The sequence below is a fragment of the Quercus lobata genome, chromosome 7 (assembly GCF_001633185.2).
Source record: "Quercus lobata isolate SW786 chromosome 7, ValleyOak3.0 Primary Assembly, whole genome shotgun sequence".
NCBI lineage: Eukaryota > Viridiplantae > Streptophyta > Magnoliopsida > Fagales > Fagaceae > Quercus > Quercus lobata.
In genome coordinates this window covers 14556233-14569570 of record NC_044910.1, presented here as the reverse complement: position 1 = coordinate 14569570, position 13338 = coordinate 14556233, and the positions used below count along the sequence as shown (strand labels likewise).

Here is a 13338-nt window from a genome sequence, read left to right as displayed (position 1 = left end):
TAGCGTATCAAAAAAAAAAAAAAAGAATTGCCGAATTAGGGGGCCCACAAAACAAAATGATTGAGCTGCTACGTGGATGATACCTTGTAATCCATTCCACTTTTATCTGCTTACTTTAAGGTAAGGCAAACTCTCAGACTCTCTCTCTCTCTCAAATGAGTCAAATCCAATCCTATTGTGAAAAGAGTTTTAACATAAAAAACAATTTTTTATTTTTTTTTAAACTTTGCAGTTTGCCGCGGTTAAATTGACAAATTTTTAATGATTTTCAACGGGTCTATTGTTAATATAAATTTTTAACTTACCACTTACAACATGCAGTTGTATTTTTTTTGGTCAAATTTGTTGCCAAATTTCTCATTGTAAAATAGTATGGAACAAAATTTGACTCTAAGAGTTATCTTTTTTAAGTTCTAACTAACTATTTAGTAAAATATAAGATTATTACTATGTAAACAAGTCATATAGCATGTTAAAAGTCCGATGTAACTTTTATGTAACTAAAACTATACATTAACATAGAAAAAAATAGAAAAAAGAAAAAAAAAAAGTTGCCTAAGATAACTCCAAACAAAAAAAATTTCAAATAGTATCAAGTACTTGGGTCTATATAAGTCAGTTGGGATTAAGTCCGTTCTTTAAGAGAGAAGTGAGACAAAGTCAGACACCCACTATTATTATTAAGACTCTTAACCACCCTTCCAACAACACTGTTCTCACTTCTCAGTCTGTTTTTCAAAACCAACTAACCTTGTAAGTTCTGTCTCTCTGAGAAATTTCTCTTTCTTGAATTTATAATTAAAAATTTAGCTCAATTATGATTTTTGAATTTTGTGTGATCATTGCTGGGTCTTCTTGTTTATTGTTTTCCAACTTAGGTTCTCCTTTTCTCTTTAATAATTGGTCTAAAAGGTTTTATGTTATTATTATTGTTATTTTTTTGTCTTTTGTTTGATTGAATTGTTAGTAAAGGCTGTAATTTCAATTTTAAGGCTCAGTTTCTGTTTAATGTTAATGGGTCTGTTCTAATAATATCTGGGTCTTTTTAGTAATTGTAATTTCAATTCCTCCTCTCTTTCTTCCTCTCCTCTGTATTCAATCTATAATTTACAGTAATTTATTCAAGCGAACTACTTCTGCTGTAATTGGAATTGAAAAGCTTTTCAATCTCCTTCAGTTTCTCTTAATAATTTGATCATATACACCATATTGTTCAGATGACAAAATTTAGAATGTAGTGTGAATTTTTATTATGTTATCAGTTCAACTATTCGTAAATCTCATTCTTTAGTTATTATTATTATTCTAACCTTTTGTATAGCTGGCTGTAGTAATCATCTTACAGTGACCAAATGGAATTGATAAAAAAAAGTTGTTTTGGGGTTCCAATTTTTAGGCAGTTCCTATATTTAGACATGGCAATTCACACCTGAGACCAAACTTCTGCTTAATGCTTATCCTATTATCTTCCTATTCTGTATAATTGATCAGAATGTAACTGAATAAGTTCCTTTATCAAATCCTTTATAAGGTTGTGAATAGATTGGATGTGGTGAGGAAACAATGGGTTCTTGCAAGGTCCCTTACAGTGTTCTTCTGCTTTACTTTGTCATTGGGACCTTTTTTGTGTCTCAATGTTCTGCTATTGGAGTTGACGCCAACATTACAGCACGACTGCTTGTAAATGCTTCTGACGCAGCAGGACGACCAATACCCGACACACTTTTTGGACTATTTTTTGAGGTTAGTTTCTTGACTTACAATGCAGTTGCATACTTTGATAATAAGGAATTGATAAACGTACCTCTATGGAGTTCTCAATTTTGGAGATGGAATCTTGATCAATTAGATTAGACATGCTCCATTTGATTTCAATCTTATAAAATGTCTTTAAAGAGACAAGAAGTTCATTTAATTAAGTTTTTTTTTTTTTTTTTCAAATTTGTGACCCCTCATGATGTGTGCAATGACTATTTTCTATTTTTTTGGCATATAATTACATGTTATAATTAGGGTGATTGAGCAGTTTCTCTCAAAATCGTTTCTGCAGGAGATCAACCATGCTGGTGCTGGTGGGTTGTGGGCAGAGCTTGTAAGCAACAGAGGTCATTTCTAAATACTATGAACTTCCAAATTAGAGAAAAGTCTGTAGAAAGAAGAAAGTTTTCTATTTAATTTTTAGGTTAAAATACACCCACACCCACACCCTTTGTGGTTTGATGTGGTTGTCTTAACGCATTTTGTGTCTTCAAAATTTTTAATTATACCCCCGTGGTATTTTGTTTTTCTTCTGCTTTCATCCTCTTACTTTTAAAAACATTAACGAAAATTATTATCATGAAAATAATTGGGTACAACAAGAAGTGTGATTAGAGAGAGATGTACAGGTTCATGTGCATTTCATGTTACTTATTTGTGTTAATGATAAAAAAAGAAGTGGACAAAAGTCTTCAATAAGAACAATTGGATACTGCAAGGGAATTTGTTAGAAAAATTAGAAAATCAAGGATTTTGAATGGAAATGCACTAAATCAAAGGGCTGTAAGCACATTTTACCCTAATTCTTAATGATTTCTGACATTTGGGGTGTGTGAATTATTACATTTATAGATAAAGAATAAAAACTTGAACATGGGTCATTAGACTAAGGGTGCAAACTGCATATTTTGGGGAGGGAAAGAGAGAGGTGGGGGAGTGAGTGTGTTATAGCTTGTTTGAGTGTTTCAACATGTGCTTCTCACTAAATGCTTAGAATTACTTTCTTTATCTCAAATATTGAAATATTGATAAGAATTATAATCCGTGAAATTCTTTATACCCCTCCTTCCAAAAAATATCATGTGGTTTTAAATGATGCAATTATTAACAAAAATGTAAAAATATAGTGAAGTTCTTTAACTATATTCTACTATATACTAGAGGTGGCATGATCTGATAAGATATTTGTTTATTTTATGGGACAAAAATGAGTGCAATATAAGAAATTAAAGAAGGATGAACTTTCACTTTGAGGAACTTTCATATATTTTAGGACAACTCACAAAGGCAAGCACATCATCAATTTTTGGGATGGAGGTAGTATTTTATTTAGAATCTGATAATCCACTTTGCTTAATACCGGTGTTGATAAAATAAATTGGCTTGTTGAATTTTACCTTGTACTTCTATGGTATTATATGACTTTGCACTTCTATATATTGTCATGAACAACTAGCTTTTTAGATGCAAGACGTTGACCTGCTTGTTCATGTTTGGTCGACTCCAAACATATCTGGATTTTTCAAAGCTGTGGATTCTCATGAAGTTTCTCTTCCAGGTTTTGAAGCTGGGGGTCCTAATGTTCCTTCAAATATTGACCCTTGGTCTATTATTGGGAGTGAGTCATCCCTTATTGTATCAACTGACCGCTCATCACTCTTTGAGCGCAATAAGATTGCCCTCAAAATGGAGGTGCTCTGTGACAGTGAAGGCACCAATATCTGTCCAGTTGGGGGAGTTGGTGTTTATAACCCGGGGTTCTGGGGCATGGTAAGGACCAGTTGACACCAATTCTATAAGATTACTGTTTTGTATCTTTCATTCTTCTTTTCCTGTTTCTCTCTTACTTTTTCCCCTTCGCTTTAGAAGATTTACAAGTTGAAAAGGAATAGGCATGGAACATTTGTTTTAAAATCTTGAATATTAGGACATGGCTTACAGTCCGTGAGTTCTAGTAGTTCATACTTCCTAGTTGTTTAGGCGTCGAGAGAGTACATCCTGTATTGCTTGATTAATAATTTATAGTTATTCTCCACTTATTTTTTGATTTGTGACAAATCCTATTATTTTGTTTTCCTTCAGAATATTCAAAATGGAAAGACATACAAAGTGGTTCTCTATGTTCGTTCATCAGGAGCAATTAACGTATCTGTATCATTGACAGACTCAAATGGCTTGCAGACACTAGCAACTGCTAACATCATGTGGGCAACATTTGTATATTCTTTGGGAATTCTGTAAATATTTTTCTAATAAAATGGGTCTTATGCATCCTTTAATTTTACACTTGACTGCCCTCCCAGAGCTTCTGCTTCTGATGTATCAAACTGGACGAAGGTGGAGGTGCTGTTGGAAGCCAAAGCCTCGAATCCTAATTCGAGACTTCAATTGACAACAACCACAGCAGGAGTTATATGGTTTGACCAAGTGTCAGTTATGCCCTTGGACACATACAAGGTACTCATTTGTGCTCATCACAAGAAGTAGACATATGCTCAAAGTGTGGCTTAGTCCATAGATATTATATGTTATATATTTGCACATGGATACAGTTACAGAAGCATGCTGTATTGTTTTGAGATTGGTGTAACTATTGAAATTATATATATTACATAAATCAGGTATTTCTATCACTTAAATAAGATGTAAGGAAACCTAGGACCTCATAAGTATATAAATGAAGGGATTGACTGTTGAGTGTCATCTTGAAGGATGTTCATTCAATCCAGACTGTTCATTTGATGTGATGAGGGGTCTATGGATTTTCCATGAGAGCTATCCTTTTGCTTTACGTCATCCTTGGCCTGTACCACTCCACACATTGGATTTTATGTATATGAATCACTGTTTGTTACACATGAGACATGGCATACAACCTTATTTTTCTTCTTCTTCTTCTTCTTCTTCTTCTTTTTTGCCTTTTTATTTTATTGATAAGGAGGCATGGCATACAACTTATTTTATTTAAATTTTGATTTTGAAAATATGTTCGTTAAAACAATACATTTTTTTAAAAATAATTCTTTCTTATTTTAAGGCCTCCCTTGCCACAAGAATCAATTGTTCATTTGTAGAAGTAGAAAAATAACATGATCTTGAATTAAGAAACTTTATATTGGCATAGGGACATGGTTTCCGAAGTGACCTTGTTGAAATGCTGACAGACTTAAAACCTCAATTTCTCAGATTTCCAGGTAAGGATAAACTTATATGTTTTAAAAGTTCTCAATTCAGGTTGTGTTGCTTTGAACATATTTACCCTTTGGACTATTTTGACTTTGTTATGCAGGCTTCTATATATAATATTTACAATGCTGAGGTTCATAGGTTAAATTTATTTACATCCTCCCTTTATACGTGGCTTGTTGATTTGAGTACTTATTTTGTATCTGCATCTATTCATTATGACTGCAATCTATATAATATACATTAATTAATAGGAGTTCCTTTGACGGTGGGTGGAATCCATAGGTGTAATCAAGTTGAATTTTCTTAAAAATTTTGTTCAAATGGATCTCAGTTCACTCTTCTTTTGGCTCTTTGATGTCTTTCCTAGGTCTTGTAGCTGTTTTTATCCTTAAATATTGAGCTATAATTAAATTTTTTTTTAAAATTATTCTGGGGTAGTGTGCCATTTTTATATAACCTGTGTATGGGCTATGAACCCTTCTGGCCTTTGCTAAATATTTTTTGTTACTTATGGTAATAGAATATTTTTTAGTCTTTTGAATTTTATGCAGACAAGCCTCGTATACTGGAAATTTGTGAGGTTATGAGCTAAATACTTATTAAATCTTTAAGAATGATCATTTTCTATCCCATATAACTGTGGTCCTGCCCCTACCACCACCTGCATCCCAACTAAAAAAAAGCAGTAGCTGGCTTTTGCATGCTTCATTGGGTATTTTTTCTGTTCATTAATTGACTGACAGGGTTGACATCATAATTAATTGGAAATGTTGTTTTAATCCCTCAGAAGTTGGAACCTAACTAATGCAGTATGCTTCCCAAACATATTGCATCAGGTGGCTGTTTTGTTGAAGGTGAATGGTTAAGAAATGCATTTCGCTGGAAAGCATCTATTGGACCCTGGGAGGAGAGACCAGGGCACTTTGGTGATGTTTGGATGTACTGGACTGATGATGGACTTGGTTATTATGAGTTTCTTCAAGTACGTATCGTATATAATTTGGTGGTTGAAGGATTGTTGGGGTTCTTGGTAACTTGAAAAAATTTCAATGCACACTGCTCGAGTATATCTTAAGCTGTAAATGTTTTGTTTTGCAGCTGGCAGAGGACCTAGATACATTGCCAATATGGGTATTCAACAATGGTACTTTACAAATGCTTGGTGATGTTAACTGTTTTTCTTTCTTTTTTAGTCTAGCAATTGATGGATTTATTTTTATCTATCTCTACTTTATCAATTCTACAGGAGTCAGTCATAACGATCAAGTCGATACTTCCAATGTCATGCCTTTCGTGCAAGTAAGTCTACAAGTTTTTTGCTTCCTACTACATTATCATAGGCCAAAAAGCTAATAAATACTTGGAGTAATACAGATATTTAGGACAACTACTATAATAATGGATGCTAGTATTGCATCCCAAGCTTATCTGAATCAAAATTATGTTTTCTTTAATGTGAACAACTCTTCTCCAACCAACGTCCAAGCTTCAACTAAGGTGTTACTGAAGGACACTCAGATGAGGACACACATCTGTGGACATTAATGTCTCTTCAGAAATCAAGTAGGGTGTGGCAGGTGTAGATGAGGTGGCATTTAGGGGAAACATTGTGAGCTATTTGACAAATAGGAGATTTTTGTTAAAGAAAATTTATTTGTTCACTATAGTAGAGGTAGAATAGGTGAGGCATCATTTAGGGGAAACCTTGCAAGCTATTGACCTATATAGGAGTTTCTTGTTCTTTTAAAGAAAATTTATTTGTTCACCATGTATCTGTGAATTGAGCTCTTAATGTAGACTTGATAATTCACTGCCGTTATTTCACTAATAACTTGTTTACCAAGTTTCATAGCTCAAAAATGGAAAAACAGTAAGGACAGAAAATAAAACTTTCTTGCTACTGGCATTTCCCCCATTCATGTAATCCAGCCTCACTGTTCAGTGCTAAAAATATTGATTTTTTTTCATATGGCATTCTGTGATCATGTTTGCCTTGATTACAGGAAGCCCTTGATGGTATTGAGTTTGCTAGGGGTGATCCTAATTCTACATGGGGTTCTATTCGAGCTGCAATGGGACACCCAGAACCTTTTGACTTGAGATATGTTGCTATTGGGAATGAGGATTGTGGGAAAAAGAATTACCGAGGTTATATTTGTTGTGATTTTTTTAAAAATTTATTTTTAAATTGGTTATTGTGAAACAGATACAATGAATAGCTTTTTAGATATTATAATATGAGCATAAGATGGTATTCTCCATGCCTAAATTAATATATCTGATCTAAGACTAACTTTCTTGTTATTATACTATTTATTTTTTCGTTCTCATTATTCTTTAAATTTTCATTGAGCAGGAAATTACCTCAAGTTCCATAGTGCCATAATGCAGGCCTATCCAGACATCAAAATGATCACAAACTGTGATGGGTCTTCTCAACAGTTGGATCACCCTGCAGATTTTTATGATTTTCATGTAAATTCTTGTCATCATTTATATTCATTTCTAATGAACGGACCTTTGTCGACTGATTATTATCTGTGATAATATGAATATCTTGGATTATTGATTGGACAACAAGGAACAGCACTTGTCTTACTCTCTGGTTTCTTGTTCAGATTTATACATCCGCGAATGACTTGTATTCTAAAGCTCATAGATTTGATCATACATCACGTAATGGTCCAAAGGTGTGATGATGTGCCTCTGATGATTTATATATGTACTTTTGATTATATATTTTGAATAATGTTTCCATTAATATACTTCAGGCTTTTGTAAGTGAATATGCTGTAACTGGGACAGATGCTGGCAGAGGAAGTCTTTTAGCAGGACTGGCCGAGGCCGCATTCCTTATTGGGATTGAAAAGAACAGGTTTGCTGCAATTTTTTAACTTGCATTCTTTAATATTTTCTGATGGGCTTAGATAGCGGTGTTTGGCCAAGAGAGATCTAGCAAGCCAACCCAAGACAGTTGCCTTGAGGATTTATTTAGTAATAACAATACTCATTGGTGAGAGATGGATGTGATATATAAATTCTACAGATCTATGGAAATATTATCTTCTAATCAGGCCTTTGTTGAGCCAAAAAGAAAACATAAAGTGGAAACCTATGAGCAATAGCACCAATATCCTAAGAAGCTAGCAATCAAAAACCGCAAAAGGAACATTTTGCACAATGTGCTGTCCTCAAGCTTGGCATTTTGAGCCATCCCACTATGCCCTGAAGAAACTAGGCATAATGACACTAAGTGAAAAGAATACCCAAAAAGTTGAGTGACAAAGTTAATCAAGAAATGGTTTATTGATTACTCCTGACCTTAAAAAATGTACTGCTTTTTGTGAAAGCTGATGACAGGTGGTATTGTTTTACTTAAATGCCAATTAGCTTACAAAGCTTCTCTACTCCCAACAATTCTATCACCAATCAGAAAGATGATTTTTTTTTCTTACTTCAATGCAGTGATATTGTTGAAATGGCAAGCTATGCACCGCTTTTTGTGAATGTCAATGACAGGCGGTAAATTTTCTCCATCTTTTCCCATGAAATATTTCTCTATATATTAGACTCATGAAAGAGAAAAAGTGGCACTGTTTCTGTTTGATTGCTGTACTAAAATTGAAAAAATTTCTGTGTTTTTAAGGTGGAATCCAGATGCAATTGTCTTTGACTCGTCACAGCTTTATGGAACACCTAGCTACTGGGTGCAACGCTTTTTCACAGAGTCAAGTGGAGCAACTATTCTTGATACAACACTCCAAACAAACACGTCACTTATTGCATCTGCAATTAATTGGCAGGACTCAAATGATGGCAAGAATTACCTAAGAATAAAGGTGTACTCCATCATCATTGATCCCTGTGTCTTTTTTTTTTTACTCTAATGCTTTCTGAGATCATGCTCTACCCTCAATTTCTTGGCTAATTGTATAGTTTTCTTTTTGTTTCATTTTTTTTTCAGCATATAAAAATTCAAAGATTTTCTTAGATGTTACCATGAACAACCTTGGGGACAAAAAGGAAAAGGCATAAATTTTGAGTGTGCTGCAAAACTATTGGGTTTCTATTGCTTAAACTGCCTTTAAATGACATAAGTTCATGGCTTAGACTTCTACAATGCATGTGCATATATGTTATATATATAGGAGTTATAATAAGTAGAACCTTGATGCGATGGTTTATTCAAATTTCTCTTTTCATATATATATATATATATATATTGAGAGAGAGAGAGAGAGCATGCACACACAAAATTCATATGGATAGATAAGAGGCAAGACAGTACAACAAAGGGTTATAACATTCAGGTAAGTATGACAAATCATTTATGTGATTTTCAGAAATTTGTCTATTTAGGTCTCTTACAATTTTTTTTTGTTTTTTGGATGAGTGGTCTTTTACAGTTTTCAAACTCAGTAGTTGCATTGTTAGCTTTTGTGATTATCTACTGAAGAGATTGGACTATGGTTTAGATCTGATTTATGTGGCAAGTTTATCACGTTGGGATTCTTGCTTTTGCAGATAGTGAACTTTGGAGGTGATAAAGTCAATCTCACGATTAGTGTGGGTGGATTGGATCCTAACTCCATACAATTATCTGGGTCAACAAAGACTGTACTCACTTCTGGTAATTTGAAGGACGAGAATTCCTTCAACCAGCCAAAAAAGGTACTTGAGGAATTGCCTTTTCCTTAAATATTATAATTATAGAAAGCATATCTTCTACTTGGTACAGAAGTCTCCATGAATTCATAAATAATATGATTTTTTTATATTTCTTATGAATGTCTTCTTCATAAATATCTTAAAAAAATGATCTGTAGATATTCTCAAAGGTTAGAATAAGCTATTAATTTAGAATTATGAAGTGAGTGAAATATTCATTGACCAAGACAATGGCATAATATTTGATTAATGTTGATTTGATTTTTCCAGTTCCATCTTTAACAAGCCAAAGTTTGGTGAAATTGAAAGCAAAACTTCTAAGCAGACTGTTGATTTAACTATAATCCAAAACCTTTTTGTAGTTAGCTGGATTTGGCTATTGAAATCTTATTCACCAATGAAGCTATCTAGGATCATATCTCTTGTTAAATCAATGGCTGTAATGAAAACATCAGTCGATTCAGTGCTGTCACTATACACTTCCTCTGTTGCTTTGATTTCTTTTGATAAGTAATCACCTTCGCTAATTTTGTGTTTCGGAAATTTGAATTTCCTTCAAGCAAAAGGTAAAAATATAACTCTGCCCCTCTGCTTATTAACTGTGAAAGGCTTGTGTAAGTAAATTAAATGGAACTTGAAGCATACCATATCACCAATTTCCAGTCGACTGGCATTCCAAAAACACTTTATACTTTGAAACTTTCGTAGTCCTGATGCAAATTGTTTTAGTACTCATATTTTTTTGCACATTCAGCTTCTGACATATCACTCAATGATTGAACTGTATTTTTGTGCATATATTAAAAAAAACTCTCATTTTCAGTCTGCATCTCATATTATAACTGATACAACTTCTATCTTCTCATGAATTTGTTAATTCTAATGCATTTCTGCTTTATCACCTGAGAAATCTCTCATGGAGCTCCCAGCATTTTTTTTTTGGCAACAATAGTGTTGTAAATATGCAGTGGGTAAAATTTTGCCGACCTTAATTTTGTTTCTACTTCCATTATATGCAGGTAGCACCAACCAAGACTCTACTTGAAAATGCTGGCACAGAAATGAATGTCATACTCCTTCCTCATTCTTTCACTTCATTTGATTTGTCAAAAGAATCCAGCAATATCAGGACTACAGGAACTGATTCTTCCTCTCGAGCTTCTTTTTAAACTATTAATTGATGAATATTTAGTGTAATTTTATGAATTAATCAGAATAACTCTACGAACATGACATCGTCGTGCGCTAGCTATTCAGTTATAACGTCATGTTGTAGATAATATCAAACTTGCTGCCTTTTAGTTCCATGCTTGTAACATCTTTGTGGAGACAATTCTGTCCTATAGTTATTTTCAGAGCTTATGTGTTTGTGAGTGTTATTATATCAAACTTGCTGTTTTTCAGTTCCATGCGTGTTATAATATAAAAACTCTTCTTGTGGATGCATTACCTCTTTCACATACAAAAAAGAAATAGTAAGATGTTAAGCTCGTACAAAAGAAAAGGAAACTAATGAGATTAGCATAATCTTGCAAAAAAAAGAGAGGATAAAATAGAGATAAGTTTCAAGAAAAAAGGGTGATTGGGAAATTATTGTAAAGACTTATTTATTTATTTATTGGTAGGTATTGATTGGTAGTTAGAAATGTTAGACAAAGGAATTAATAGAAAGCTAGGACAAACCTAATAGCATCCTCGTTATCATGTTGGCTTAGATCATTAAATGAAGAAGATGCAGTAGTCATTGCCCTTGCCATCTTGAGGGGGAATCTTAAGAATTCAACTAATAAACCAGTCGTTGATTTGAGTTTGCTGCTCATGATTTAAACAACTGGTTTATTAGTTGAATTCTTAAGATTCCCCCTCAAGATGGCAAGGGCAATGACTTCTGCATCTTCTTTGTTGCAATTCGTTATAATGTAAAGTTATACACCTATCATACCAAGCAATGTGCGTTCTTTTCAGTTTTCACACGGTTCATGGTTTCCAATTAGTCGAGTCAAATATTTGATTAGGACTGTATAACGGCTAATAGAGAGAGTTAGTTTTTAATACACATGTAACTATGTAAGTTGATGTTGTAGCAAATCACTATCAGAGATGTTTGTGGAGATTCAGAACTAAGTTAGATTTACAATGAATAGGGTTTCTAATTGTAAATCTCTATTTTATAGTGAAACTGCTCACCATGGGGTTGATAAGTTCAAGTCCCCCTAGGTTTTCCTGTGAAACAATTTGTTTCATTATGTTTCTTGGCTCTCGTTAGATCTTATCTTATTTATATTTCCGCACTTGCATAATATTGATGATTATGTGTTTAACCTAAATCTTCCATAACAAATCTAATAATGGACTTGAATTAAAAATTCTTCTAAAAAATAAACTTGAATTTAAAATATAGTGTTTTAATAGGGATCTAAAGCTAATAATGTCAAAGTGATCAAAAGGCCAACTATTCAAGTTAAACTAGATCCAGTTGCCAATCTCAGTTGCATTTTCGGGCTCTAACACTGTTCCTAAGCTATTTGTTAACTCTGAAACTAGGGGTACAGCATAATTATATTTTAATTGATTATTTTCCATGACGCATAATATACAAACACTCAAGAAAAAATTATTAAGGGGATTGCCAATCTTAATTATACATTCTCATTTTTTTTTGGGTAATTATGGAATTACTTATTTTCTGCAAAACCAAATAAACATTCATCAAAATAATCCAAAAATGCCGTACAAACATATTTTCACCTTGAACTCCAAATTATTTGAAATTTAATCAATATCTCATAACTTTTGTAAGGGGTCGGTAAAATCCTGACCCAGCCCACTTAGAATGGGCTAGGAGGGAACCCTGTACAACTAATTTGTGGAGATGGGAATGCAGGCCAACACTTTGATTCCTTAAAAGTTTGGCTTAATGATTAAAGAAGTGGGATTAACTACAAAGATAATACTAGACCGAAATTGAACAAGAAGAAGAAGATTTTTTATATAATTCTCTCCTCAGGCTAGCCGAGGAGCACTTGCACTTAAGGAATGGTACAACTTTTTGTATAGCTCTAATCTCTCTCTCTCTCTCTCTTAACTTTTTTTCCTGATCACCCTTCAAGTGTGATCTTCCTTCCTTTTATAGCCATTTGAATTGCATCCTAACCTTCCACTTGGAGGGTTTCTTATCTTTCTTTGGATATTTGTCCCATCACTGCCTTGCTGGTGGTGGTAGAATAGGATATAGGCTGTGAGGGCATTGTTCAAGGGTCATTCTGTTGTTGAGTTGATGAAGGGCATTTAATGCGGAGGTGATGGATGTTTGATCTGGAAGTTTCCTCCCTCTTTTGTTCGTATGTCACCATGATCCTCCTCAGCTTCCAATATCATAGCTCTTGCAGCCTACTTTCTGTCCCCCGAGAGACAATTGTTCCTTAGCCTCCTTGGGCGGGCCACGACCCTCGATTTTTTGATCCACCAAGTATCTAGGTTGCTTTATTGAGTTGGGCCTAATTACTCCTCGAGCTAATCTTGTCAAGGGCTCCTTTCCCCCTCCTCGACATATGTCATTTAGAAAAAAAAAAAAAAATCTATAATTTTATTAAATTTTCTATTAATTATAATTTGTATTTTGTTTTTCATAATTTATTTGAATTCAAGCATCTTGATTGTCAAGCAACACATTCCCTAGAATCTAGATGTCAAAGTTAATATGGATTCCACCAAATTAAATGC

At 33.6% G+C, this 13338-nt stretch overlaps 1 protein-coding gene across 1 annotated transcript; it reads left to right on the top strand.

Annotated features, from left to right (window-relative positions):
* The first annotated feature begins 635 nt into the window (after nucleotides 1-635).
* On the top strand, nucleotides 636-11018 carry LOC115952840 (alpha-L-arabinofuranosidase 1). The gene is made up of 18 exons (XM_031070171.1): nucleotides 636-753; nucleotides 1532-1743; nucleotides 2051-2105; nucleotides 3317-3528; nucleotides 3841-3962; nucleotides 4062-4215; nucleotides 4883-4952; nucleotides 5784-5929; nucleotides 6046-6091; nucleotides 6194-6246; nucleotides 6951-7095; nucleotides 7304-7422; nucleotides 7566-7637; nucleotides 7719-7822; nucleotides 8413-8469; nucleotides 8594-8786; nucleotides 9472-9618; nucleotides 10635-11018. Exons 2-18 carry the CDS (start codon nucleotides 1564-1566, stop codon nucleotides 10782-10784), a joined length of 2025 nt encoding a protein of 674 aa, XP_030926031.1. The 5' UTR covers nucleotides 636-753; nucleotides 1532-1563; the 3' UTR covers nucleotides 10785-11018.
* Nucleotides 11019-13338: the final 2320 nt, after the last annotated feature.